Source organism: Falco punctatus, assembly GCF_963210335.1.
Source record: "Falco punctatus genome assembly, chromosome: 7".
In the NCBI taxonomy this organism is placed as follows: Eukaryota; Metazoa; Chordata; class Aves; order Falconiformes; family Falconidae; genus Falco; species Falco punctatus.
The window spans coordinates 62,225,598-62,251,289 of record NC_137587.1 but is presented as its reverse complement, the minus strand read 5'-3'; the positions used below and the strand labels follow the sequence as shown (position 1 = coordinate 62,251,289).

Genomic DNA, 25,692 nt, shown 5'->3' with positions numbered 1-25,692 from the left:
AGATATTCAAGCCTGGTATAATAGGATTTGTTCATAATGCAGAAGTGAGATCTCTGAATGTAGATACAGTGAAACTCAGGACTGTGAGGAACAAAGCTGCGTTGTGGGCTGAGATTGAGTAGCGCTGGGATGTTCAGTGCTGGTTGTGCAGGTGAGGCTGTGGGCTGTGACAAAAGGTGCATGACTAGAACCCATCAGATTTTGGGAGTACTGACAGCTTTTTCGTTATTCTGGATGCTGCAAAGTTGGTTGAAATTCATTGGCACAGGTATTGACCACTCTCAGGTGCACTGCATTTGCATGCTCATTCACTTTAAAAGGTCAGCAAAGCACCCTGACAATTTTAAAGGCAGCCTGCTGTGCCTGAAGTGTATTTAGTTTCATGCTGTCTCCTCTGCAGGATATGGTATCAATTTGTTTTGGTGTGATGCTGATCACGTAGCACATCTTTACATAGACAAGATCGTTGCTTACACTTCAGAATTGGATTCTTTCTGAATCTTCCTATGTACAATTACATTATTTCAGGAAAACGGCCCGTGCTTCTTGCCCTGTTCTGTTCTGTCTGCTTACACTGATGTCCTGGGAGTAAAGTAGAAGGTTTCTGGGATGGTGGCAGCTCTGCTCAGTTGCAGGAGGCAAGAACAGCCTCTACTGAATTCAGCAGCGTCTGCCTGCTTCTTATGCTGATACAGTGCCCACCTCTCCTCCTCTGCATACTGATGTCCTGTATCTTTAGTCTGCTTGTCTGTCACTGTAAACAGGGGAGAACAAAGTTGACAGTGTTGGATTGAAGGGCTGTAAGTGGTTATTGATTCCCAGGCTTCTTGCTTTCTAGAGGTGGGGGTCAGGGAGGTGTGCGTTTGAGTACAGACATGAGCATGCAAGTTTGTAATGGCATGTTAGCACCGGTGAGTAATAGGATGTACATGATTATGCTTTTCAAGCGGATTTGTATATGCTGTAGCTGGCTGTGTGCTTGTATGCACACTAGGGGATCTTTGTATGCTATGCTTGGAAAAAGTTGTGCACAAGGCTGGGTGTATGTGCGTGAGTGAATTTATCTCTGCTTATAGGCAGAACATAAAAGGTGTATAATTGGCATCAGTATTGCTGGAAATACACAAGATACAGAAACTTATATATCTGTGTAATAGCACGCGGGGCTACTTGTGGGTCTATATTCGGCTAGGTGCAGCTAAAATGATGATGCACTTTGCAACATTGTGCTGTCGTGTGTTGCTGTCACAGTTGCTAGTGCTCATAGGGTGGGGAGAAGGCACTGATGCGCAGCCCTCAGCCTTCCTGCTAAATCTTTCTTGCATAGTACGTGTGGGAGTCTGTAGTAGGGGAAAGGGAGCTTGTTTCTAAATGAAGACTGGAAAGAAAACGCATTCAGCAATGAAGGAGTACAGATTTCATTACCTTCTGATATTTCTGTTCACAGGAAAAATATTCACACTTCCTTGGTGACCTTTTAGTAAACGCAAAGCTAGGGGAGAAATCGGTCTTTGAGTTCCTTTACGTTTGTAACTAATTAGCGGTATTCTTGCATGTGTTGCTTGCATATGGAAGCCCACAGGACAGCAGAGGAGATGGATGCCTTTCGAGGTCTTGTCCCATCCCTTCTGCCAGCTGAGGGTGGATCAGAAGGATAGGGCAGCCTCCTCACACTGTGTGATCCGGTTCAGTGACATCTTGTTGGTATGAGGGGTACCAAGACAGTGGAAAAGAAAACAGCACAGGCAATGCCTGGCACTACTGCTTCTTTGAGGTGATGTTCCCTGTCACGTTGTAGAGCAAGGGGAAACAGCTAATCCCTTGTAATGTTTTCTCCTTACTGTTCATCCAGTGTCGGCCAAAAGGTTGAAAGGAGCGCACCATACCTTCCTTAACTCTTCTCGCCTTTCTTTAGGGTCTTCTACTGCTCTTTAGAAATGTCTTTCTCAGCATAAACATTTTGGGAAATAACATGGATGGATTTTGTGCCAGAGGAGGACAGGACAAAGCAAGATCATTTCAACTGGAGACAGGGAGTTAGATCCCGTTTAAGTACCCTCAACCCACGGATTCAGAGATACTCAGTACCCCACAGATGTGTAAATGGTGACTTGTTATTTATGTGTTTGATACTAATTACAAGGGTAGACACTTGATTCCAGGGTTTTCAGCTAACATTTTAGTATCTGCTATTGACTGGTGTAGCATAAATGATATCTTCTGTGAATTCATTGCTAGAAAGTAGGAGAAATCAGTATTTTCTGTCTCTTTGTAATAATGTTTTGTGCTGCTCTCTGGGAGAGAAAAAGCTCAGTTAAATTTACAAATTCATGTGAAAGGGTTCCTAAAAGAAGAACAGCCTGAAGAGAGATCAGATTCACTGTGGTACAGATTTGGCTTCTTATCTGCTCATACATCGCAAGAACGAGAAGCATGTGGCTCTTCTAGGCCTGCTCAGAATACATAAGTACAGTCCAGATGGCATTTAAGGTCAGGCTGGCATTGCTGCAGATCCTGACTGTTTGAAATAAGACAGGGTAAAATCTTGGAGAAGCTTATTTCATGAACATTGAATAACAGATATTTCAATCCCCAAGTTGCTTCATTAAGTATCCTACTCTTTCCAGTCAGTTCCACTGATTTAATTTGAGAGTGTACAGCTATGATAAACTGAATTAAATGTGAGATCCCATAACTCCTCATCCAGAATCTAAACCTTAAAAAGCTTCCAAAAAGGCAGAATCAGTAATTGGAGGCCTTCGCTTTGAGACAGCCAGAACGCTCCCAAGATAGCCAGAACTGTTTTACCCATGATATTTCTGTGTCAATACTACAGAGGCTTGGCATAACCCCAAAACACGTCTCATTTATGTATATGTGCTTGAATTTAAAAAGAAAGGGTGGGAAAAAAAGAAAAAACAAAGCCTTAAGATCTTATTTTCTCCGTTATGCTTTTGTGGGCAGCAGCACAAAATTACTTGTTATATATAGAGAACTCAGTCTATAAAATTGTATAGAATTTGCTTTCCCTTAGAGGGAAAATCAGCAGTAGTGTACACAGAGAGGATAATTTCACATGTAATTTATGTGACCTGCATTTGTGAGCTTATTATTTGTCTACGAGTGAATGTTTTGCCCCTGTTAAATGTATGTGGCCACAGGTTTTACAGATCTGGTAAAAGAACCTGTAGGGACTGAAGACTTTCCTTTACTGATTGCACATAATCCTTAGTGGGTTTTGGATGCAGAAGAGAGGCTGCAGAGTTGGGCAGAACAAAAAGGGAGGAGATGTTCAATCACAGGTGGATTTGAATGTTTGCAGTAGCTGAATATTTGTATTGCCATTCCTTAGCTTAAAACTGACACCAGACTAGGGGACTTTGGAGTGGCTTTAGTAGAACTGCAGCAGGGAATTCATTAGTGGGCTGGACCTGCTAAAGGTGGGACCTGTTGCATTTTCCAGTCTGAAACAAGAATGGTAGAGACTAGGGTGGAGGACCATGAGCACGGCAGGGTTAGTGGCACCGAGTCACAGAGCACAGCACAGTTTCATGTTTATGCATTACTATAGCCTGCATAATCTATTGCTTGCTGACAAGTGTACTATGTTCACATACAGACGAAGAAGTGAAAAAGAACAGGATATATTTTTTCCAAATAATTTGCCAATCATTTTCCTGTTTTCATTAGGGGGTCTGGAAGAGTCTGGGTAATAGTACTGCTCAGCTTGGCTCTGTGTAAAAGGGCTTAATTTTTATGTTTCCATTTAGTCATTTTTATTGTGTTTTTTCTTAGCTTGTTGATGAATAAATCCCAGTTATACTGAAGCAAATGCCTGGGAAATAGAAAACAATTCTGCGCTATCTCTTTGTATATATTGGAGGTGACAGGTATTACCTGGTGTAATTAATTTACTTATAAAGAATCAAGATCTGCATTCTTATGTTTTCCTATTATAATACTAATTACTAGAAATTATTAGTGTGATGTTAGCAAATGCGTGAAGACCATGTGCAGAATTTACAATAGATACAGATATGAATCTTTGTGTGTTTCCCTTTACCTGCCTGTACTTTTCTGAATCACACATTAGGTGAGTGTTTTTACTGGTGGGGTGTTTATGTGGGAACTAGTCCAAAACATGTTCTCTCAGACCTTCAAGTGTGCAGAAGTGCAATGGTGTTTCTGATGAACGTATTATTTTAATTGTGTACTTATGAATAGGTGTTTCTTGTCATGGTACCTGTGTCTTAAATGTGTCCTTGTGCATCTGTGATCGTGTGTGTGTGTGTGTATATACACAGATGTATGAGCGTGTCTGATGAGTGCACATCAGCTCAAGTGGGAGATAATATGATGTCCAAAAATCTTCTAGCAACTTAATCTCAATTGTGGTTAGCATTCATTTTGTACTAAGAAGCAGGGGATTTTCCTCTGCAAAAGAAGAGGCGCAGATGAAATTAGTATAAAAGGGCATTTATGGCAGTGACCATGCAGCTGATTGTCAGTCTGAGACAGAACTTCCCATATGTGCCTTTTTCTCACACTGATCCTCACAGATATAAACTCTACTAGTAGCAGCTAATAGTGCATTTGGTGGGTTTTTTTTTTTTTGTCTTGTTTTTCCGGAGAAATGTGAATAAGATCTTGGCAGAAACTGGCATTTCTTGGAAGTCATGTCTAACATTTTTTCCACTGTCAGCCAGTTCCTTTCTTTAGTCTCTGAACATAAGACTTGCCAATAAAAGTCCAGAAATAGCTTCTTTCACTAGAACTAATGTTTGCCAACAATAGCTAGGGAACAGGAAAAAAAAATTATCTATTTTTGTAGCTGGATTCTAACATGAGGTAACCCTGTTGGCTTTAACAAAAATTAATTTGGCACCTGAAGTTAAAAGGTTTATTTGTACTGGAAAGCTTTTAGATCCAATTCCAATGTGATGGTTGAGAGGTGGTATGTGTTAGCTACTTAAGGACAGGAAGGTGTTGGACAAGCATGTGTAATGTCATGCAGTGAGGTTGGTCTTAATTTGGCTGTGGTTTAGAAAGTTGTAATTGCTGTGTTGAGGAGTGTGGGAAAAAGCTGAGTATGTGCTAGTCCAGCTTCCATCGGCACCATGATCCTTCTTGTCTGAGACTTCCCCAGCATCAGGATGGAATGTGAAGGGCTGTAGAACTGAAGTGGAAGGGACGGGCAGGTTCAGCTCAGCTAGTGATAGACAGACCCACTGAGGGACCAGTTTCTCTTGTCTGAGCTACAACTTCTGCACTATTGCTTATCTCTGGTTGAGATGGACAGTTTGGAGTGCCTGTACTGAGGAAAGAATTAAGGCCAGTGATAGCAATGAGAGAAATGAAGTTAATACCAGATGTCTTTCCTTGCCAGCCAAGGCCCTGTCCTGCTGCTCCCGAGCAAGGTGAGTTTCAGGCCTGTGAAGGACAGTCAGGTTCAGCCCAGACAAGTCACCAGACAAGTTCATGGTGATGAAACAGATCCAAGGTCAAGCCAGTGATTCAGGATCAGGTCCAGTGATGGTGACTGGGTTCAGTTTAGCAATCTCTTGGTAGGTCTGCAGTGACCAGGCAGGTCCAAGGTGAAGACAGTCCATGGGTCAGAGTCCAGACTGATGGGGCCTGTGGGGAAGATTGATAGGCAGATATGTTTGTTGCTTTTGCTTGGGAAGCAAAACCAGAGACAGGTTCTCAGTTGCTGTAATAACAACTATTCTGATAGAAGCAGATATCTTCCAGTGTTGCGTCCATCTCCTGCCATCCCTGAGCATCACCACTCCCTCCTGAACTCACATGGCTTTTTAGTCCTCCTATTGCCTGAAAGCCTGTGGTCCTGTTGTCTCCCTGAGCCTGTCCAGATTCCACCCCGTGTGCCTCTGCTGTGTGGGGACAGCAGCAGCTCCCTGTCTCCTTGTATTCTGTCATCCAGCTGCACCTACTAGAGGTTGGAGGCTCTTCGTTAGAGTGACAGTGGTGCTCAGAGGTTTGCTGGACCTGTCTGTCCTCAGGCTGGTACTCAAGAAGCTAAGAGTGAACCTCTTGTATGACAGACATTAAGTAAAGGAATGTGGGCTCCCCAGAGTATGGGGATGGGCAGCTAATCTGCCTGAGGGAAGGGCTTAGTCTCAGGAGAAAGTGAGAAGCAGGGGGTAACTGAAGATCTGACTGCTGTCCTGCGCTCAGCAGTTATCTGTCATTTTGTCTAAGTGAGTTTTCGTGTATTGCTGTTGGTTTATTACAAAAAAAAGATACAAGTTCTTTTTAAAACACTCTTTTCTTTGGATTTTGTGTGGGTTTTATTTGAAACTTAATATTTATTTCTTCTTGGTCTATGATTAATTTATATTATTTTTTTTTTAAGTATGGCAGAATGCCAGATTAATAGCTTCAAACTATTTTGTTCCTAGCAGTGAGAGATGAAGTGCAAGAGGTAAAGAGAATTGTGGGCTCTCTCCCTGGCTCTGCCAATGCCCTTGACAAGTTGCCTTTGACTAGGTTACTCCTCCTCTGATTCAGCATCCTGCTTGCAGCTTGCAGTACTGCTCTCCCACCTCCCAGAGGGTATCCTGCGATTAATTGAGGGATGTATCTAAATGGCTTTAGCAAGCAAGCTGAAAGTCACTAGGGGCAAAGCTGTTACTAGAGCAGGAATAAAGGTCAGGCCCTTGCTGACACTGTTGTCTTGATTAATTAATACGCTAATCTCTATAACTCCTCTTCAGCAAATATAATTTGGCCTCAGCCTTATTTTTGTTCATTTTCCTGTGACTCGGCTTTGAGAGAACTAGTGAAAAGACCTAGGTGGAAAATATGCTTCTCGCTGTATCCCCTCCCCTCTGCCAACCCTATGCTTTGTTCCCCCCTTGGCATCTTTTGCCCTTGTTTGTCTGAAAGCTTTGCAGAAAAGTCCCAATGCCAGTTAAATGACTCTTCACTGGATACCAAAACAGACTTATCCCTTGATTAGGGATTTGGGGAGTAATATCTGATTACTTGAATTACTAGGGAAACAGTATGTGGAATTGACTGAAGGGGAGAGTTACATTTGGTATTATTTTCCTATGGCTGTTTCTTATAGGAAAGTGCAAGACCCATGTTAGAAAATGTTAGGGAGTTTTTGTTCCCTTGGTGAAGCTGAAGGGCAGAGTAGCCATCCATGACTGCAGGAAGGAGATGCCGGTAGTTTGGTTTCTGTGACTGATATAGCTCTGGAGCTCAGTGTTTCAAGACAGCTGCTTTTGAACACAGAGACTGTCCAGGATCTATTAGGTGTCGCTACCAGCATCAGAAGATGCAGCAGGGCTTGGGGAGGAGCAGAAGGCAGAGCGAGCAAACTGTCTGGTGAAGCGCAGTGAACCAAACCATCCTTGGATAAGCGAGAGGGAATATTCCCCCCAGGTTGCTACCCAGTGGGAAATCAAAGAAATGAAGAAAATCTCTCCTTGTCTCCTATTCAGCTCTTAGTTCTGGTTTGTTGTACTTCCCATTTCGCCGTGATTACATCCGTGTCTCAGTCAGGTATTGTTTTCTGCTTGAGCTGGGAACATTCCCTAAAGCTGTTCTGAGTACCCAATACTCTTGTTCTCTTTCGCAGGCCAATTTTAGAGTGAATTTTGGCAGATTACACAAGCGCAGAACACTTACTGTCCTGTCTTACACCATCATTTTCCTGTATCATTTATTTTTCCTTCGACAGATTTTTAACACTGTCAGTCTAATATGCATCAGAGGTTGAAGTGTATTACCATAATGCACTGCATTGTGGGTAATCCCATGCAAATTGCTCTGTGGAGAGTCATGCTAAACTATGTTCTTGCCAAAAAAAAAAAAAAAAAAAAAAGGAGAAAAACAAAGACCTTTTTCTTTTTTTTTTAACTGTTTGTTCTTTGGATTTCAGCGCAGCTGCCAGAGGCACAGATTTAAGCCAGTTGTTTGACATTCAGCACCATGTGCAGTGATGCTCCTCCTCACAGGACACTGCTGAAAGGATGGAGTTGTGCACTGCAGTGGATTTTCTATATATGTGTCTCTGATGTTCAGTTTTAAAACATTACTAGCTTGTCAAAGGAAAAATATGAGTTAATGTTGGAGTGGCACAGCAAAGAGAAATGTCTCTTGCTGCTTTTTCCAACTCTATCGTACAAACATCTGTAGGAAACACCATTTTTTATGAACCTAAAGGGCATTGGGTACCTCTCGGAAGTGGCAGATCTGATCATATGTAGTGTTGTTTTTGTATCTTTGTCATCTTTTGTTCTCCATTACCAAGGTCATTTGCTTGGAAACTGGCTGTGTTGTTCCTCTGAAAGTCTGTATGCTTCCCCAAACTGAAGCTGTAATCCTCCTTTTGGGCAGAACACTTGATTGTAGTAGAAATGATTGCAATGTCACAAACAAAGGATTATCATTTTCAGTAGAAATCATAAAAGCAGGTTGAAAAGGACTCCTAAGAAAAAAACAGCTTGTTCTTATGCAAATTTTCTCAGGTGGTACAGCTGCAAAATGAGAAATCCTGAAAGGCTGTAATCTGGAGTCAGCATCTTCTCTGCTCATAAAGGTTTGCCTGCTTTGCTGTGAACAGTCACTAGGTTCAAAGACTCGGAGACTTGTTGTTTATTTTTACAAGGCCTGTATGCTTCTCACCTGATGCTCTAGGAGGTGAAGCGTTTATCAGCTGCTATGCATTTGCTTCCTGCTGGTCTCCATCTCCAAAAAAGCCAACGTGGAAATATCCACGGCAGAACAAGGGGAAATGTAAGCTGCTTTTGTGAGTCACGTCAGTTATCCCACTTGTTAGAGATAACTGCCTCCCCCTCACCCGAGCTCTGTCTCTCTGATCTTGTCTCCCTTTCTTCAGTCTGTTCTTTACAGTCTTCAAAGACCTGCTTTCTTTTTCTCTTTCTCTCCAAAAGCATAGTAAGTGGAGATGTTAAACTGAGCCTATGCTGGTGGGATTATGTAGGGGAAAAGGCATATAGGTGGTTTGCAAAGGTCTGCATCCAGCTGCCAGGTCTAACTGATACTCCTCCTTGGTAAGTAAGTCCGAATGTCTAAAATCTTCTGCATGCTGCTGGTCAGTTTCCCATGGACAAGCACCACAGGTTCATCTCTCCTGTAATAAAGTAGAAGCTTCGGTTTTGATCTCCATTTTTGTTTCCTTTTTAATCATAGTTTTTACAGCCAGAATTAAAGGTAAAAGCTATCCATCAGCCATCTTAGTGGCTGTCAGTTTACTTTGTATCACTGGACATGTGGACCGGTGATAAAATCAGCCTTTGGACTCTGCAGACCTTTAAACTGTGGTTAGCAGCTGATGGCAGCTGCCACCTGAAAGAACTTCCCTGTGTTTGATTTCTGACTGTGGAGTCCACGTTCCCAGCTCCCAGCGAGGGATGTCCTTCCTAACCCAGACTCTTAATGAAATGATCAGTGACTTGCCCTTGGGCCGTCTGGTAAAATCTCCTTTTGACCCAGCTTTCTCATGTGTTCTTTAACTCTTTATATGGTATCATTGTATTACATATTCGTTACACGAGCCTATATTAAATCAGAGCAGACATCAAAGATGGTCCTGCAGTACTTTACCTGAATTACCCTCAATGTTACCAGCCATTCTCTAGGTGGCTAGTACAGAGTATTCAAAAGAAAGAGAAAAAAGAGACGCATTTTTCACTGTTATTGTCCATTTTTCTATTAAGTGTGACAAGCAGCAAGAAGGGTCCTGTGTCAGAATGATTATGCTCACACCTGTAAGAAAACAGCCAACAGTATCTCTTTGCTTGTACTCCCGTCCTTCAGCTTCAAAGGAAGCAGTTACTAGGCTGGGGGAAGCCCTCTCCTGTGTGGTGTCTCTCTCCTCTCTGATCTAAGCTGGGCATAGATGCTTTTTGTGCTTTCCCATGTGCCTTTGGCTTGGAAAATCAATGACTGCTTTGTTGTTTTAGAAGTGCTAATACAATAAATTGTAGAATCATAGCTGCTTTCTGTCACTGATCCTGAGGTTGTAGGGAGTGACAGGTGGGGAGGACAGCTTTGATGGTGTTTGCTGAAGATGACCAAAGAGAATTTGTTATATGGAAAAAAAGAAATTAGCCTGGGGGGAGCCATTTATAATTTAGGAAAAAAGTCTCAGGTAGCTCTTGAGTTGTATCAGCATAAGGGGATGGACATACAGTGCGTGAAAGGTTAGTGTGATGAAAATTGGAAAAGGAGAGGAAGGCATAGAGCTGTAGATGTTTCTGTGTCCTTACCTCTCACCTGTGGATCTCTGTGTGAGGACCTACTTAAAGTTGTTAAGGAGACCAACACAAAGAGGGTCTCAGGATAATTTTATCATGAACACATGCACGCAATTATTCCACCAGGGAAGCTGGCATGTGGCATGTGATGTGGTCTGGGCAGGAAAACCATCACCAGGTGGAAGCTCTGCTCTGAGGCCGTTGGCAGAAGGAAATAAGTGATTTTGTGAAGGGCAAACTTAGATCTGGAAGAAAGAAGTATGTTTCAAGGCACAATCAAAATGGCTCTGGAAAAAAATATGGGACCCTCAGGACTGGAATAATAAAAGATTGTGTAGGCTGAGATTTGGATGCATACTGGAGCTATTTGTGCTGCCCTGGAGCCACAAGTACGTTGGCAGAGCCTGGTAGGTAGCCAGGATGGGAACAAAGCGATGTGCTGTGGTACCGCGTCAGCTTCTTTACACATGAAAAAATGCTTGCAGGTTATCTGCTGTGTTATTTTATATTAGGCTAAGGTTATAACTCACAGAATCAGGTGAAGCCCAGATTTTGTTCCTCTAGGAGTTGTAACGAAACTGAGAAACAAGGGATTTGAACTACTTAAAAAAAAAAAACAAACAAAAAAACAACCAACCTCATTAAAAATGGCCTGCAGACTTGATAGTTGACTGTCTAAAACATGTTTATCAAGGTGCTTATTATGATTCCATATGTTTAAAAACTTACTCCATGGCATAAAAGAACCACAAAAAAAAAAGGCACTGGAGTAATGCAAAGATAAAGAGACCCAATGACTGAGAGTATTAATAGTGTCTTGATAATATGGTGGATTTTTTTTTAAAGAGGTACAGGGATTGGAAGACAAAAGGAGACATGGTATATAAAGTTTCAACAGTGGCTTTCAAGGGTGAATCAAGGTTAATTTTCATGCAAATTGGATTGCTGGGCATCCCAGATGAGTCAGGTTGATAAAAAGAGAGCCTCCTGAAAAAAAAAAAGGCATTCAGAAATTTTGGGAGTTATGGAGTGAGACACAAAAGGACTGTTTGTGTAGTCAAAAACTAGTTAAAAGGGTGAAAAAAAGTAGGTTGGATACATAAGCATCCTTGGGATGGAAAGAAATTGATAGTAATGTGACTCCAGCTGCCACTCTGAATTGGTGCTAGCCAGTATTTATAATTTTAATGACTGGAAGGCAAAGAGAACAGTAAAATAATAAGGTTTACTGTTTGCAGATGATACAAATTACACAGTAGGAAGGAGGACTGAAAGGATGTGGGTACTAGAATGGAAGACAATACATAGGCAGTGGCCAGGTAAAGCATGTTTAAAGGAATAGTTTAAAGCATTCAGATACGTGGTTGGGCTCTGAATTAGCTCTAACTGTTCAGGAAAACATAAGTAGCTATTATAAAGACAGCTTGATGAAGATGTGTGTGCCACGTGCAGCAGCAGCAATGAAGAAAAAAGTAAGATGTCTGCATGTGTGAAGAAAGACATAGGCTTGGAAGATGTTCTAGTATCCCTGTAGACATGAATGGTGATACCTCCTGTGGAGTAGTTTGTTATGGGTTGTTCCTTTTGTAAGAGGCAAAGCAGTGATAAAGAGGAGCTAGAGGGAGCAGATGAAAGTGTTTGGTGGCCTGGAAGGCAGCTTCAGTATGAGGAAAACATTAAGGATACTAGAGCTATCGTGTTATAAAGGGAAGGAATAAAGCGTTATGGTGCAGAGAGCACAGAAGTAACACTAAGCGAGGTGCTGGGGAGAGGCTTTGCCATGACGTGGGTGTTTGGTGGCAGTGCAGCAGGAACCAGGCTCCCCAGCCCACTGGATTCCCATCTACATAACACTGCTGCTGGGCCAGGAGACAGTTTCACTGGCCTGCTAGTCTCCATAATGTGCTGGCATGGGAGCAGGGTGGCAGAGATCATGTGGGGCAGGGTGTTACCAGGCTGGAGCAACAGGGATGTCTGGGTCATGCTGTGTCAGCTTCTCACTGAATCTAGTGCTTCAGTCCCTGTGTTGGTGCAAAAATGAGAGGTATCATGATCCTGGGGTCTCATTTTAAACGGGGAGTAAAAGCTCACTAGCCTTGCTGTGTCATTTTGGTGAATACATACTTTCATCACCTCTGTGATGGGAAGAATAGCGTATATTTTACTGGGGGGAGAGGGAAAGCACAGTTAATTTTAAGATATAAACTACTTTGGAAGTTCCCGGTATTGCTAATTTAAATACTTTATTTTAAAGCCATACAGAAATCGAACAGTGTTGTGTAATATAATACACGGATATGTGGCCATTTCATGAAATCAAGATGCAATAATTGATTCTTTATGTAACACATAATCAACCTGGGCATCCCCATAGTGGATGGCATTATGAAGACAAATACCTTATTAAGAATTTTTAAAGCGGGTTAGACACTCTATGAATAGCATCTGCATTTACATTAGCCAGAATAAAGTTATAAGTATAATAAATCATTTTGTTCTAAGGCATGTGGTGATCACCAGCCAGGATTAGAAAATTATTTTATACTTGTGGTGAAATACGGCCAAACTGGGTAAATTCATAGCTGAAAATGAGGCTTTGGTGGGCCAGGAATCTGGTCACTTTTCTGCACACTGAGGTTATTTACACAGGCAAACTTTTAAGTGGAAGTAGAGACAGAGAAAAGTGATCCAGGGATTAGGCTGCCAATTTAGGACTTGCAAAATTTCAGCTTCTTGCTTTTCCAGACTGCTTTTGAGAGCTAATTCATTTGACACAGATTTTGAGACATACTTTGAGCCCCACCTCACACTTAATATCTGGATATCTCAGGCTATAACTTGTCTGTGACTTGTTTCAGGTTCCACAGCGCTCGGATAGCAGGAAAAAGTAGGTATGTGGAAGTAAGTCAGGGATAGACTACCAATGAATTTTCAAGGCACTGTCAGATGGGGTGACACCACTTAACCTGTTGCAAATACTGGGAGGATGGGGGAGAAAGGTGTTTGCTTGAATAAAGCACTTGATTGTCACCAACATAAGGTAATTGTTTTTTCTTTACACACACTGCCCCAGAATCCCTACCTGACTTGGAACAGTTCCCTAGCTCTGTCCCCTGTCTGCCAAGCAGGAGGTTTAAGTATCCTCGAAGAGCATTTGTTGTCCTTTAGAAATTAGACTGTTGGGGGTTTTGCACTGTGTTTTAGTTTGGTTTGTTGGTGTGTTTTGTTTTGTTGTTTTTTTTTTTAAATTAAAAAAAATAGCATTGTCCATGATTTTTGTTAGCTCTACTATCAAAAACTTGCCCTCTGGACTGTCACTTCCAAAACACTTCTTCATTGGATGGTGCAGGCAGGCTTCTCTTCCCCAAAACTGTCTGCAGTCTGTAGATTGAAACTTGACATACTCCTGACCCTGTCACTGTGAAACAATGCAGATTCTTCCAAAATGCTCGGTTCTGGCATGGCATATCATTCACTCAGCCTCTTCAGTTCTGTTTGAAAAGACACTGTGAGACGGGGTGAATGATTGCTCAGTGTCTGCAAAGAGAGGGATATTCTGTCGATGCTAGTCCAGGTTCATCCAGAGCCTAAAAATAGGTTCCTAGCGTGTCACACAGTAATGAATGAGACAGAAAACCAATGTACTACTTAACTTTCTAATAGAAAGCAAGAACTCTGCAAAGAATAGCTTCTTCCTATGTGGTTTGTCTGCTTAGGGGAGTGCATCCTCATTTCTCTTTCTCTTTTTGTTAATCTTTTGTTCCAAACATGACCACCCTTAACAATTATGGCCTACAAACAAAAAAAAAAAAACACAAACAACCCAAAACCAATAAAAAACCCACCACAAAACCCAAACCAAACCAAAAAAACACACACAAACCAACAACCTATATATGTATAGTCTGCACCGGTGCTGCCCAAGAAGCACTCTGGCAAAGCTTGGCTTTCTGGTACCCTGTACTACCTCCAGTCTTGTATGGCAATTCAGAACAGCATCCGATGAACATGGAAGTATTCCCTATCCAGCTAGTACCTCTCTGGATGTGTGCAGTCTTTGGGGAGGTGGGAAGTTAAATCCACCTCTGTCCCCATCTTGTGTAGTTTGCAATTTGTTGATATAAAATACAAGGGAGCGGTGTGTGGGATAGAGTGGCCAAGCACAGTAGCTAGCTGAGGCTGGCAAATGCAACACAATATAATTTCTTTGGCTCTTCCAGTATATGATGAGCCTGCCATGTACTGAGCATGGAGTCATTCATGGAAGCTGATTAAGGAAGGGGAAAAGGACACTGAGGGAGGAGCGGGGAAGGAGAGAAGGGTGGAGGGAAAGAATGGGGAGGCAGCTGTAGAAATACTGAGTGAAAGGTGTGGAGATGGGAACGTGAAACAAATAGCTAGTCAGCACAGTGGAAAGGAAGAAACCCTTCCCCACAGTAGACTGCAGAATTAATAATCTAAAGAATTGTTTTGCTGGAGAACTTGGCCACAAGTTTTTGTTTGCTAAATCACCAGTTCTCCTATGAGCAGGTTGTTCAGGACTCTTTCTCCAGCAGATCAGAGAGAGAAGGTATTTCATCTTCCTATTCACTCCATTCCTGTGTTGCCTGTAACATATATATTTTTAACCAGGGAAGGAGTCCATTTGAATGATTAAAAAAAATAACTGCTTCTTTGCTTCTGTACCCAAGAACTTTGCTCAGCCAAAACATCAGCTGAGTTCAGCAAAAGTTTTGTGAGGGGGTTTAAAGCAGGCTGGGCCTTGTTCCCTCACCATGTGGCCAAAGTACCAGTTGTAATGAGGACAGATGTTCAGTGAGGCACACCTCTCCAAGGGTGAAAAGGGGGTAGAGGTTTCCACTAGCTTTCCTCTTGTTATCATTCCTCTATATCAGCATTCATCGACCCCAGCAACCCCTCCTTCTTTCTCATCCTTTTATCTCTCTCATTCTTTTATCTTCTGTCTCAAGCTCCAGTCCCTCTCATTTTTCTTTCTAGAAATTCCTGCTAACCTATTTTTTATTTCACTCTTCAGCCTTTCTGCTTGCTTAATCCTCTTGAAATCTTTTGGCCCAAATTCCCTTCCCCTCCACTCAATCTATTTTGCATACCATACCAGCTACTTAGGGATCTCCGGGGCACAAGAAAACCTGGTTTATTCCCTACTGTCTCAGCTGTCTAAACAGCCAGTTCCCTGGCATGTGTCTGCCTACTTTGATTCACGGGGGTTGAAAGGACAGTAACCTTAAGTGCTGACCCAAACTAAAATTAAGGCTTCAGACACCAGGCACCAAATGTTTCATTCAGCTCCCTGTTTTATCCTCTAGAGCCTCCAAATGATTTCTATTAGTATTCTGAGAGAGAGCTCACTGATGAAATTAGTAAGAAACCAGACTGTCAATTTATTTATACCCAGCCTTAGGGCATAACCATTGTGCATGTGTAAAGCTATCGAGATGGAGAAAATATTCTGTAAGTGTGTATGTATATGTATTGACTGGAAGTGAATTTTCAGGGAAAAGCTGTTGCCCCAAGGACTGAACAGTGACCGAAAGCGGGAGAGGCCACTGAAGTGGCCGTGTTGCATGTCAAAGATCCCTTTTAGGGAACAATTGATCACTCCAAAATCTTCCGTCTACTTGTGTTTGTTAGTATTTTCCAATTATAACTTTACCTTGTTACTCTTGTGGAGAAATTTCTCATTTAACTTCTGGATTTCTTCCACCTTCTTCAACAATATCTGTGTTATGAAACTACTGCTGCCTTTGGCTGTGGGAGTATTTAACGCATATGAGTAATGAATAACAAAGTTTTTCCATTGCATTGTCATTTAGCCTGTGAAGAATTTTGAGGGCAAGATGAGAGATACTGGAAACATTTAGTTGTGGATATTTATTTGATGCATCAGTGCTGGGTATGAATGAACTGTTTTTCCAGCATTATTTGATCAATTTTGTTTAGGAAAATTTGTATTGACAACAACCTGGTGAAGTGATAAGTCAAGGAGTAGGTTTATTTTGTGCTCCCCAGTTTCCTGTTACTGAGACGGTGTCAATTGAGAGATGTAAGTGAGAATCCTACTGTCCCAGCAGTTATGCTAGCAATGGTTTTTGGCAGAAAAGGCAAGAAATTAATTGGTTTAACTAGACTAAGATTTAATAGACCAATTGTCTGTTTCATTCATCTAATTGGCCGTGTTGCCTACCTCTGAAATTTATTTCTTCCTATGGAAAATAAGTATGTCCAAAACTTGAACTGTTACTAGGTGTTGGCTTCTCCCGTGCTGACAATGTGAAAAAAGGATTAGGAAAATTTGTTTAGCTCCATTAGTCTCTGTAACAGCCAGGAAAAAATTAACCTATTATCCCTTAACATGATGCTTGCAAAAGACTGCATGACAAGACCCGTGGGACCAATTTGTATCGTGCAGTGGAGCATGATGCATCAAGCTGATGCTGGTCCACACTGGTACCTTCATGTAACAGAAAGCAGAAACTGTGTGGAGATATAAGCTGATCATCAAAGTAGGATAGTTTTGTTAGTATGTTTCTGAGGCTGGACTAATTAGGACTGATGAGCTTGTCTGCAGCTTTCTGGTGCAGATACTGTTTCCTGCTTCAGACTTTACTTAGATTCTGCTGGCTTGGAATACTTTGCACCATGCTCCACTGCTCGCATAGATGTGTCCAGAGGAGGACAGAGCTGTAAAGCGCTGTGCTAGGGAGAAAGATGGGGTCACCGAGAATCCAGAGTGGCAGGACACTGCAGGGGACATGCTGTCACACAGAGCAGCTTCCTCCTGCACAGCTGTGACAAACGGACCGTATAGCGTCACTATATGTAAAAGCAAGACAGCTTCCCTGCTGTGGAGATATGCTTTCCACCAGCTTCTTACACCAAGCCAAAGCGCACCACTTCTGCCATTCCTTTCTTCTTTCTTGCATTTCTTGTAAAATATTTTCACAACTCTGAGTTTGTAGGCACAATCTCAAAGTTTTTACAGCTGTGTGCACTGCACAGCTACAAGGGAAATGCCTGGAGACCAGGCTTCCCTTTCAACAATGCAAGTGGGACCAATTATTAACCACTACACCAGCTCCTGGCATTACTGACAGATGCCATCAATAACGTTAGTTTGATATGTCAGTTCTGTCAACAGCTTCAGTTAATGGTAGTCATGCTACACATCTCCAGCTCCACCCTCTGCTGAGAGCTGAGGAGGGAGGAAGGGGAGAGAGAGAATTATCTGAGTTAAAAAATAAAAGTCTGTCTGTTTGAAGTGAATAAAGTATGTTAACAAGTAATCCTCTAGCTGAGGTTTCCAGCTGTTACTCCTGAGCTGTCTGGTATCAAAGCAATATGGGTCCATCGTACAGCAGCTAACTTCAGTGCATGAGCAATTACTGTCTGAGGTTTCTGAGCTATATTATAGTTTTATTATTATTATTTCTCTGCTCATAGTTTCTTAAGGCCTCTTCATATCCTGAATAAAGCTCCAGGGAATCATAAAGCCACAGGCTGAGTTTTAACACAGTCACTGTTCACATCTCCTGGATTGATAGGTATTTAGTATGTTGCCTTGATCTTGGAAGCAAGACCCTGAGATGCACCCCAGGGAAAGCCATGAGATGTTCTTTGTATTTTTTGCCCCTGAGAAAATAACTTTTGCTGTGGAAATGATATATTTTTTGCTCAGAAATGTCACCACTTCTGTCTGCCGGCTGTAACTCTGCCACACTAAAATATCCTGTGTCTTTTAAAGTAAAATAATAAAACATTTAGGAATCTATGCAGAGCTGCTAAGCACTCTCATTGTTTTGTGTTAATGACCCTTTGTTCCCATAAAGCTCTCCTTCTGTTTTCTTACTGTTATTAATTATTGCTACAGTTCATTGTACCTAAGGCTTGCAATGGAGGTGAATGGGATGGAGAGAAGAAATGGTGTCAGACATTTGCCCAATGTGATAAAAATACTTGAGACTGCTCTGAGAGCAGAAGTCAGTACTCCAGAGACCTTAGACCCTGCCTATCGCTGCAGCTAAGTTTTCTTGGATTCTCTGCGTGCTTTTCTGGGCAGGTCCTGTGCTTATCTAGTTGTCCAGCCACTCAGTATATGTTTGAGCTCTGTATTATTTTGTGGTGTTCATGTTCATCATCATAATTACAGATTCATGCTTTGCTCACAGGGTCTCAGAAAGGAAACAGCATTACAATGTCATTACTATATGAAAATGCATTTCTTATTCGATAGGGTGTTTGTAATGCTAGATGATATTCGTATGTGCTGAATCCTTAGAGGTGAAGCAGTGGTTTTCATCCTGTCCAAGCAGCCTGTTTCCTCTAACAAAAAAGCACAAAAAAAGCTTTACAAGAGAGCTGCAGAAGTTTATGTGAGAAATCTCCTTTCTTCCATCCACCTGCCTGGTTTTGGCTCAGAAATAATCTTTCAGCTCTACAGAGCTGCTCGGACCCAAGGATCCCAAAGCACTTTACAAATGTAACAACTTTACACTGAAAAACAAAATATAAAAATCGGCATGATATCAGAGCTCAGGCTCCTGTCACGGATTACCAGAGCACATATGGCTTCATTACCCTTAAGATGTCCACTAACAAATATCTAGTAGAGAGTCAAGTTCAGGCCACGCCGGCACAGCGCTCACACCACGCATAAGGCTAGTGCCAGGCCCGTGAGCGTGGACTCCTGAGAGTTGCTAAGGAAACGGTCTTGGAGATGGAGCTGAAGAGATGTTTTGTGCTGCAAAAGCACATAGGGCTGGTACTGGGAGAGGCAGCAATTGTTCAGCAATTGATTCAACCCCTGATGTGTTAGCATTAAAGACTACACATGATTCAGTCACTGAATGCCAAAGATGAGGGATTTTGCAGTTTCTTAGTTTCTTTTCAGTATATCTGAGCTTTGTTTATCTCCTGCCCTCTCACTGCTTGTATGAAACTGACATCGATGTCAGACATGGACTTATTCCCATGCAGGTCCTTGGTGTGTTCCTTCTTTGCTAGATCTTTATTTTATTTTTTTTAATTAGTGAAAAAACAAATTCGGACTATTCATAATCATGGTTCTTCCAAGCAAGGATCCACACCTTGGATGAGTTCTCCCTTGAAAGATTACATTGATAATCCAAACTGTTTGTGCTTCTCTGTCTCTGCTTGTCTCTGCTAGAAAGACATCAGCTTTTAATAGACTGAGAAATTCCTTAGAGGTGTTTGTTGTTTTGCAATTACTTTGCAATTGATTTTCTTAAAAACCAATTCATAACTTGTTAAAGATCTCTTTCCCCCTTCTCTCCCCACCCCCCACAGTTTCCTTTTTTATCTTTGTCACTGCCCAGTGTTTAAAATCTTAGGACCTATTTTTTTCCCTGTTGCTTAGGGAGGGGACTTGTCTACAGAGAGAAAGAAAAAACCAAGTCTTAATGATTTGTAAAAGTGGATTTACAGTGAGATCCTCCTGGGCTCTGAGTCTAATTCTTACAATGATGACTTCTGCAAAGGTAGTTGAGGTAGTTAAACTATTTGTCTGTGTTTGCCCATTTGCAAAGTAGAGGCTATTTTAGAACAGCTTCTGTAGACCAATTGCTGTCAGTTAATTTTGCAAATAATTCTGTAGGGAAATTTCCATACGTAGCAAATGTGAATTAACCCCTAATGAGGAATGGAAGGAGGAATGCTGACCCTTTCCATGTCATCGTGAAATGTACACTCGGCACTGAACCTTTTTGCCTCTCTCCATCAGGGCTTGCAGCTGGGAACTCAAGAGCTGGAGGAGATGGGAAGCAAGTTCTGCCTGGGTTTGCTCATTCTGCACCTCAAATCCCTGCCCTGCAGCAAGAAGCTGATGGCTCAAGCGGCACGCCTGCTGGATCTGGAGGAGGAGATAACAGACCGGGCACAAAGGTCAGTGATAGCAGTATTCAGAGGGTTGTCCTGTAGGAATCAAGTTGGTGGGGATATGTTTTGGGTTTTAATCTACAGAAATGGACTCTCCTTATAGCTGAAACTCGAACCTTGGGAACTGGAGTGTATTGAGAGTAATTGGAAACGAATATACAATGGACTTCCAAAGGAACTACTAAAACTGTGGTTCCATGCCTTGCAACCATTAAAGTGGATAAAAAAAAGGGTGAAAGAAAAGCACCTGATTTATATTTTCCACTGAATTTCAATTTACCTATCAAAACATTACTGAAGCATAGGGGTGGTACTGCCCCAGAAAAATACATTAGCAGGAAATGTTTCTCTGCTGGAGTGGGAGGTGGTGTTCTACCCCCCTCAGGTCCTCAATGGAGGAGATCTCTTACAATCTTAGAGCTGCAGAGTAGGGAACAAGTATTGCAGGTTCAAAAAGGACTTTGGTGGCATGACTTGGAAACTAAAGGCCTGATTCTTCAAGGATACTCCCATTTGGAGCATTAGATTTGGGACTTTATGATGTATAAGACAAAGTTGTGATCCCACTGATTATTTAGGAGGTGTTTTTCCAAACTGCAAAATTAATTTGCTTCCTACATTCAATGGGATGTATTTAAGTGAGGTAGCTCTGTTATAAATATACAGGGAATTTCATCTGGATAAGTATCAAGAGTATGGCACTCTTCAACTTGAGTTTGTGATAAAGCAGAAATATATATATTCTTTCTAGGCTACTGCCACTTGTTAGCGCTATGTGCAAGCGCATATGCTTGCAATAATGTTTTTCCAAGACAAATGGAGAAAGAAAACTTAGCGATATGATTTGAAGCTCCCCAATCGCTTTGTCATCAAAGAGCACTCAGCTTCATCAATGAAAAGCAAGCTTTTCACTAGCAGAAATGCCCCCATAATTTACAGCAGGCTTCCAGTCTTCTCCCTACAGGGATACTTAACCGACATTACCACCACCTGTTCCTCATGCCGAAACCATTCTTACAAGCTTGTTCACAGTTTTTAATGTTTATGAGGGACAATGAAAAAAGAGGGCTAAAATGCAGAGAACATTCCTTTGGATTAGCTGTGCTCACTTGTATGTGTGAACATATAAAGGAAGCAATTAAGGCGTATGCTAACCACCATCCATGTTGTGGACAACCATCCGACAAATCGTTGGTATATCATTAGAGAGAACTACTGAAGCCTGGCTAGGCGGATGATTTTGAGATATAAATCAAACTCTCACTTTCAAACTAGACCTAGAAGGGCCTTTGCATAAAAGTAGCTTCTCTTATGGGAAGAAAAACTTTGAATCCTGACTAGCCTCAGACACTAAAAAAAACCATCTGGTCTCAGTAACTTGGTAAGCATTTTCCCTGATCTTTGTAGGCTTCTCTTATTTTTTTCCTTTAGTTGGCTTTATATTAATGTGAATTCATTACATTTTCCCAATGTTATGTGGCAGTTGATCATTACCAAAATAATAGTAAGAAGGTCTCTAATTACAAATATTTTCTAAGAAGCTTAACAAAGAAAAAAAAAAAAAGTCCCCTTACTTTGCAGAACTCCCATATTGTTACAAATGTGCCCATAGTAGCTGAAAGCAAGGCCTCCTGCTCCTTCAGGTTTGCCTGGCATTAATGACTATCTCCATGGCATCCAGGGATGTAATGTCACTGCTGAAAGGCAACGAGACGGTTACTTGTTCGTTTTTACTCCACTGGGTATAATTGCAGGTTTGTGGAATTTTATAGCTTAGGTGCAATTTGTTACCCTTTGCAGGCCAGGTTAACAGCTGCGTTGTTTAGTGCCACCTAGATATGTCATATTGCAGGGGCTTGTTGCAGAAATTTGGGGGAAAGGAGATGCAGGCAACAAAGGGCATGCTAGCATATTCTTTTTTAAAAAATAAATAATTCATGGAAAATTATTGTGCAGTATATTGATTCTGATTCAGAAAATTAATACTTTGCCCTTGGGGCTCTGTGAGTCTAGGCGAGAGAATTGCATGATTTGATTGTAGTGGGAATAGGAGCTCTTCTGGAACCAATGGAAGAATGCAGAATACAGAGAGCATACTGCTACTGGCGGGAGGGCAGCTATTTTGACACCTCTGTCTCAACTCACTTTGGGGGAAAAAAAAAATATTCTCCATCAAAACATTTCTCTGGAGGTGGCTGAGGGGTACCGCTCAGTCTAGTCTCACTCTGTAAAGATGAAGTGTAATCTAGCTCTTTTAGGTAGCACAAGGAGGTCACCAGAGCCTTGCAGCTTACTGGTGATCTATCATTACATCAACGGAAATTATACTCACCTGCTTCCTAGACTAGACCCATCTTTATGCATTCAAGGAGAATTCAACACTTTAATTGTTTGTTGACCTTGTCTTCTGTGGTTAACGCAAGCATGCACAGCATCCTTGGATGATTTCTGTACTCTCTGCTTCTGAAAATGTGAGTAGGTGTGAATGAACGTACCCAAATTTTTGTGTACATCTGTCAAAGCAGAGCCAGACTTGGTGATCCTTCAGGTGCAACACAGGAAAAGTCTGGTCGGTTGCCTTATGCAATTTCTTTCTTATATGCTTTTCATCATGAACTGTGGTAGCTTTAAACAATTTACAGGCTATCCCTAATTCCAGAGGGCTGCACTGTCCTGGTCCCAGGAAATGCTATGCATGACAGATATTTAAGTGGGAAGTAATAGCTCTGACTGTAGCTAATGTTTTCTGGCAAAAAACATGTGATGTGTCCCACAGAATGTCCTGCTGACGTGTCTAGAAAACGGTACAAATGCGGGTGATTCTTATCAAAGCAGTATTCACCATTATCAGAGAAAACAATTAGTATTGTTCAACCTTGATGAAAATGCTAATTTTATTTGGTTGTTAGGGTTTTATTTTGTGGAAAACGAGCTAAATTTAAGCTGTGAGCAGTGTGGTGTATTGCACAGTACTTATGTTAAATAGGTCTACCTTGATCTAATGTGTTTCCTAAATACGCGTTTCTGAGTGCCCATCTCTGTAGTACTCTGGGTGACAGGTCAAGCCATGGAACATGAAGTTAATCCAGCACTGGATATAGCTGACTCCCAGATGAAATGTCTCATTGCAAAGATACGTAGATCAAAAGCTGTGGAGCCAGAGGTCTCTTCTGTTGTGAAATCCCTGCAGTTCATGTCCTATATTAGTCTGTCTTTGCCCTGGTGTCTGGTGTGCAGGGCATTGACTTGGCATCTCAGCATCTCCCTCCGACAGCAAACATTTTCACCTGTCGAGGTTTATAACTGTATCTGTCTTTTAATTTTCCTGTTCAGGCTGTCTCTGTTCTGGGTATTTTGCAGCCTTATTCTTTCACCACTACTGTGAAGGGGATGAAGGAGCAGGCTGAACCCTGCTCGCTTCCCTGGAATAAACTATTTGCTGTGCACTTTATATAGATCTGTCAGAATCAGTGGTCAGTAAATTGGAGCAAGGTAATAGCTGTCAGGGAAGTGACTGGTCTAATGGAGGCATCCTGTGTGAATGGGGGATTTCTCACACCACATCACAGCCGTTGTATTCAGTGTGGTGTCTCCAAGAAGCCAAGGTGGACGAAACCTTTAGCAGACCTAACTAAATAGTTTGGTACACAGGCAAGAATTTCTTCCTGCCCCCAGTTTACAGTCTATCTTACCCCTACGGTGAACTGTAAACAGAATCACTTACGAGAGAGCGGAGTAACTGCTGGAATAAGTTCGCAGCAGAGGCAGAATAGCAAAGTAGCTGCATCTGAGAATAAGTAAGGGGGGGATGAACCTCCGCCTGTGGAGCTGTACTGCTAGTGGGACAGTAGAGCGTTTCCCCTAAAATCAGGAAGTCCTTGGACATCATGAAGCTGGCCTAACAGCTCCTGTGTCACTGGTCCTCTGCATATCTTCGTGGCAGCTGTCTCACTAACATGACAAAAGGTGGAGAAAGTATAAGGTGCAGTATACACATAAGAAACATTAGAGCTACAATGTGTGATGGCGAGGAAGAGGGGTGAAACTGCTCCAGGTGTTAGTCTCTTAATTATCAACCTGTGCTCCTGGAACACTTCATATTAATTTTCACATTTCTTTCAGGCATTTTCACCCTCAGGTTGCACAAGAGCTTTTTAGGGGACTTAGTTGTTTGTGGCTTTTTTCCCCACAAGTGATATTTAGGTGTTTTTCTGCATCAAATAGCCCTTTTCCCACCAGCATTGAGTAGGGTTGGTCTACTCTGCCAAGGTCAAAGGCCAGCTATGTGGAGAACTTTCTGGGCTTTGCAGCCACCTTCAGAAGACAAAGTCACGTGTCAGATGTTCATACAGGCAATTTATTCTGCCTTCTCTCACACTTGGCCTCGCAAGCACGTTATTGCCATGCCCTAGGACGAATCACTAATTTTGTGTTTCCAGCCTCCCACCGTGCTGTACAGACAATGCTGGCGTGCAGAAGCTCTCTGCTGGGAAAATGAAATGCCAGCTTGTACTTTGGACATTGTGGTTTTTGATAATAGGTTTCATGCCTCATTTGCTGTAAAAGCAATTAGGTTTTAAGTCAACGCTGTCCAGGTAACTTCACATTTGTCATGAGGATGGGAAGTGACTGTTCACCTAAAACAGGTTTGAGAGAAAGAGAGAAAGCAAGAACAACCTTCCACTATAGGTATCCTCCCCTTCTTCCTCACGGTTTGAACTGGTGGCACATTCCTTTATTTTCCTTTCCTTTGCCCTTCAGGTTGGGCTAGGAAGTGTTTTGCATACGCTGCAGCAATTGTAGCCATTTGTTCATGAGACACATCTTACATGTTGAGACAAGCTTTTGTGAAGTCATTATGTATTTTCTGCTAACTCAGATACTATTAATCTCCTGTGTTTCTTCATCATTTCTTACCTCTCTTGAGGAGAGCCAAATCTCTTTCCACCCCAGATGGTAAATATGTTTAGCTCTGCTATTAATCAAAAGTAGAAGGCTTAAGTACCGTTCTGGTCCTTTGTCCAGATGTAATCTTTTCATCTTCCATATGCTCAGAGGAGTTAGATTGGTCAGCGTATGGATGGCAAATCCAAAAATTGACAAGAAGGATTTGCAGATCGTTTGGAACTGTGCTTGCTCTTCTTCTATACCGTATTGATGCACCATCATGATCCTGGGTACTATTGAACTTTTGGATTTCCCATCTTTTCACTATAATGCACCTTGCTCTCATTATGGCTGTGCAAGCAGTTCCACTCACCTTTTAAGCTATGTGACCAAAATGTGATTCAGATCAAACTAGCGATTTTGGGGAGATGAAGCAGACAAGAAAGAGGAAAGTTCAAACAACAAAATAATGCAGATGGAAAGCAGTGTGCTCGCTTTGTTTGGGGTATCTTTAGTGCATCTTTGAATAGCAGAAATGTAGTATTATACTTGTGTGCAATGATGGGAGGTGGTTCCCTTGTCTGCTGGTTTGGGTCTTCCTATACTTACAGATGAATGCCGGTGTTGTTCCTTGATGTTATAT

The 25,692-nt window shown here is 41.9% G+C and overlaps 1 protein-coding gene across 1 annotated transcript in view; it reads left to right on the top strand.

Annotated features, from left to right (window-relative positions):
- The window catches only part of AGBL1 (AGBL carboxypeptidase 1), a 465,261-nt gene that overhangs the window by 216,441 nt on the left and 223,128 nt on the right, over positions 1–25,692 (top strand). Inside the window, exon 22 of the mRNA XM_080396228.1 lies at positions 20,008–20,168. Coding sequence (XP_080252354.1) covers positions 20,008–20,168 — 161 coding nt within the window. The remainder of the gene's footprint in view (positions 1–20,007; positions 20,169–25,692) is intronic.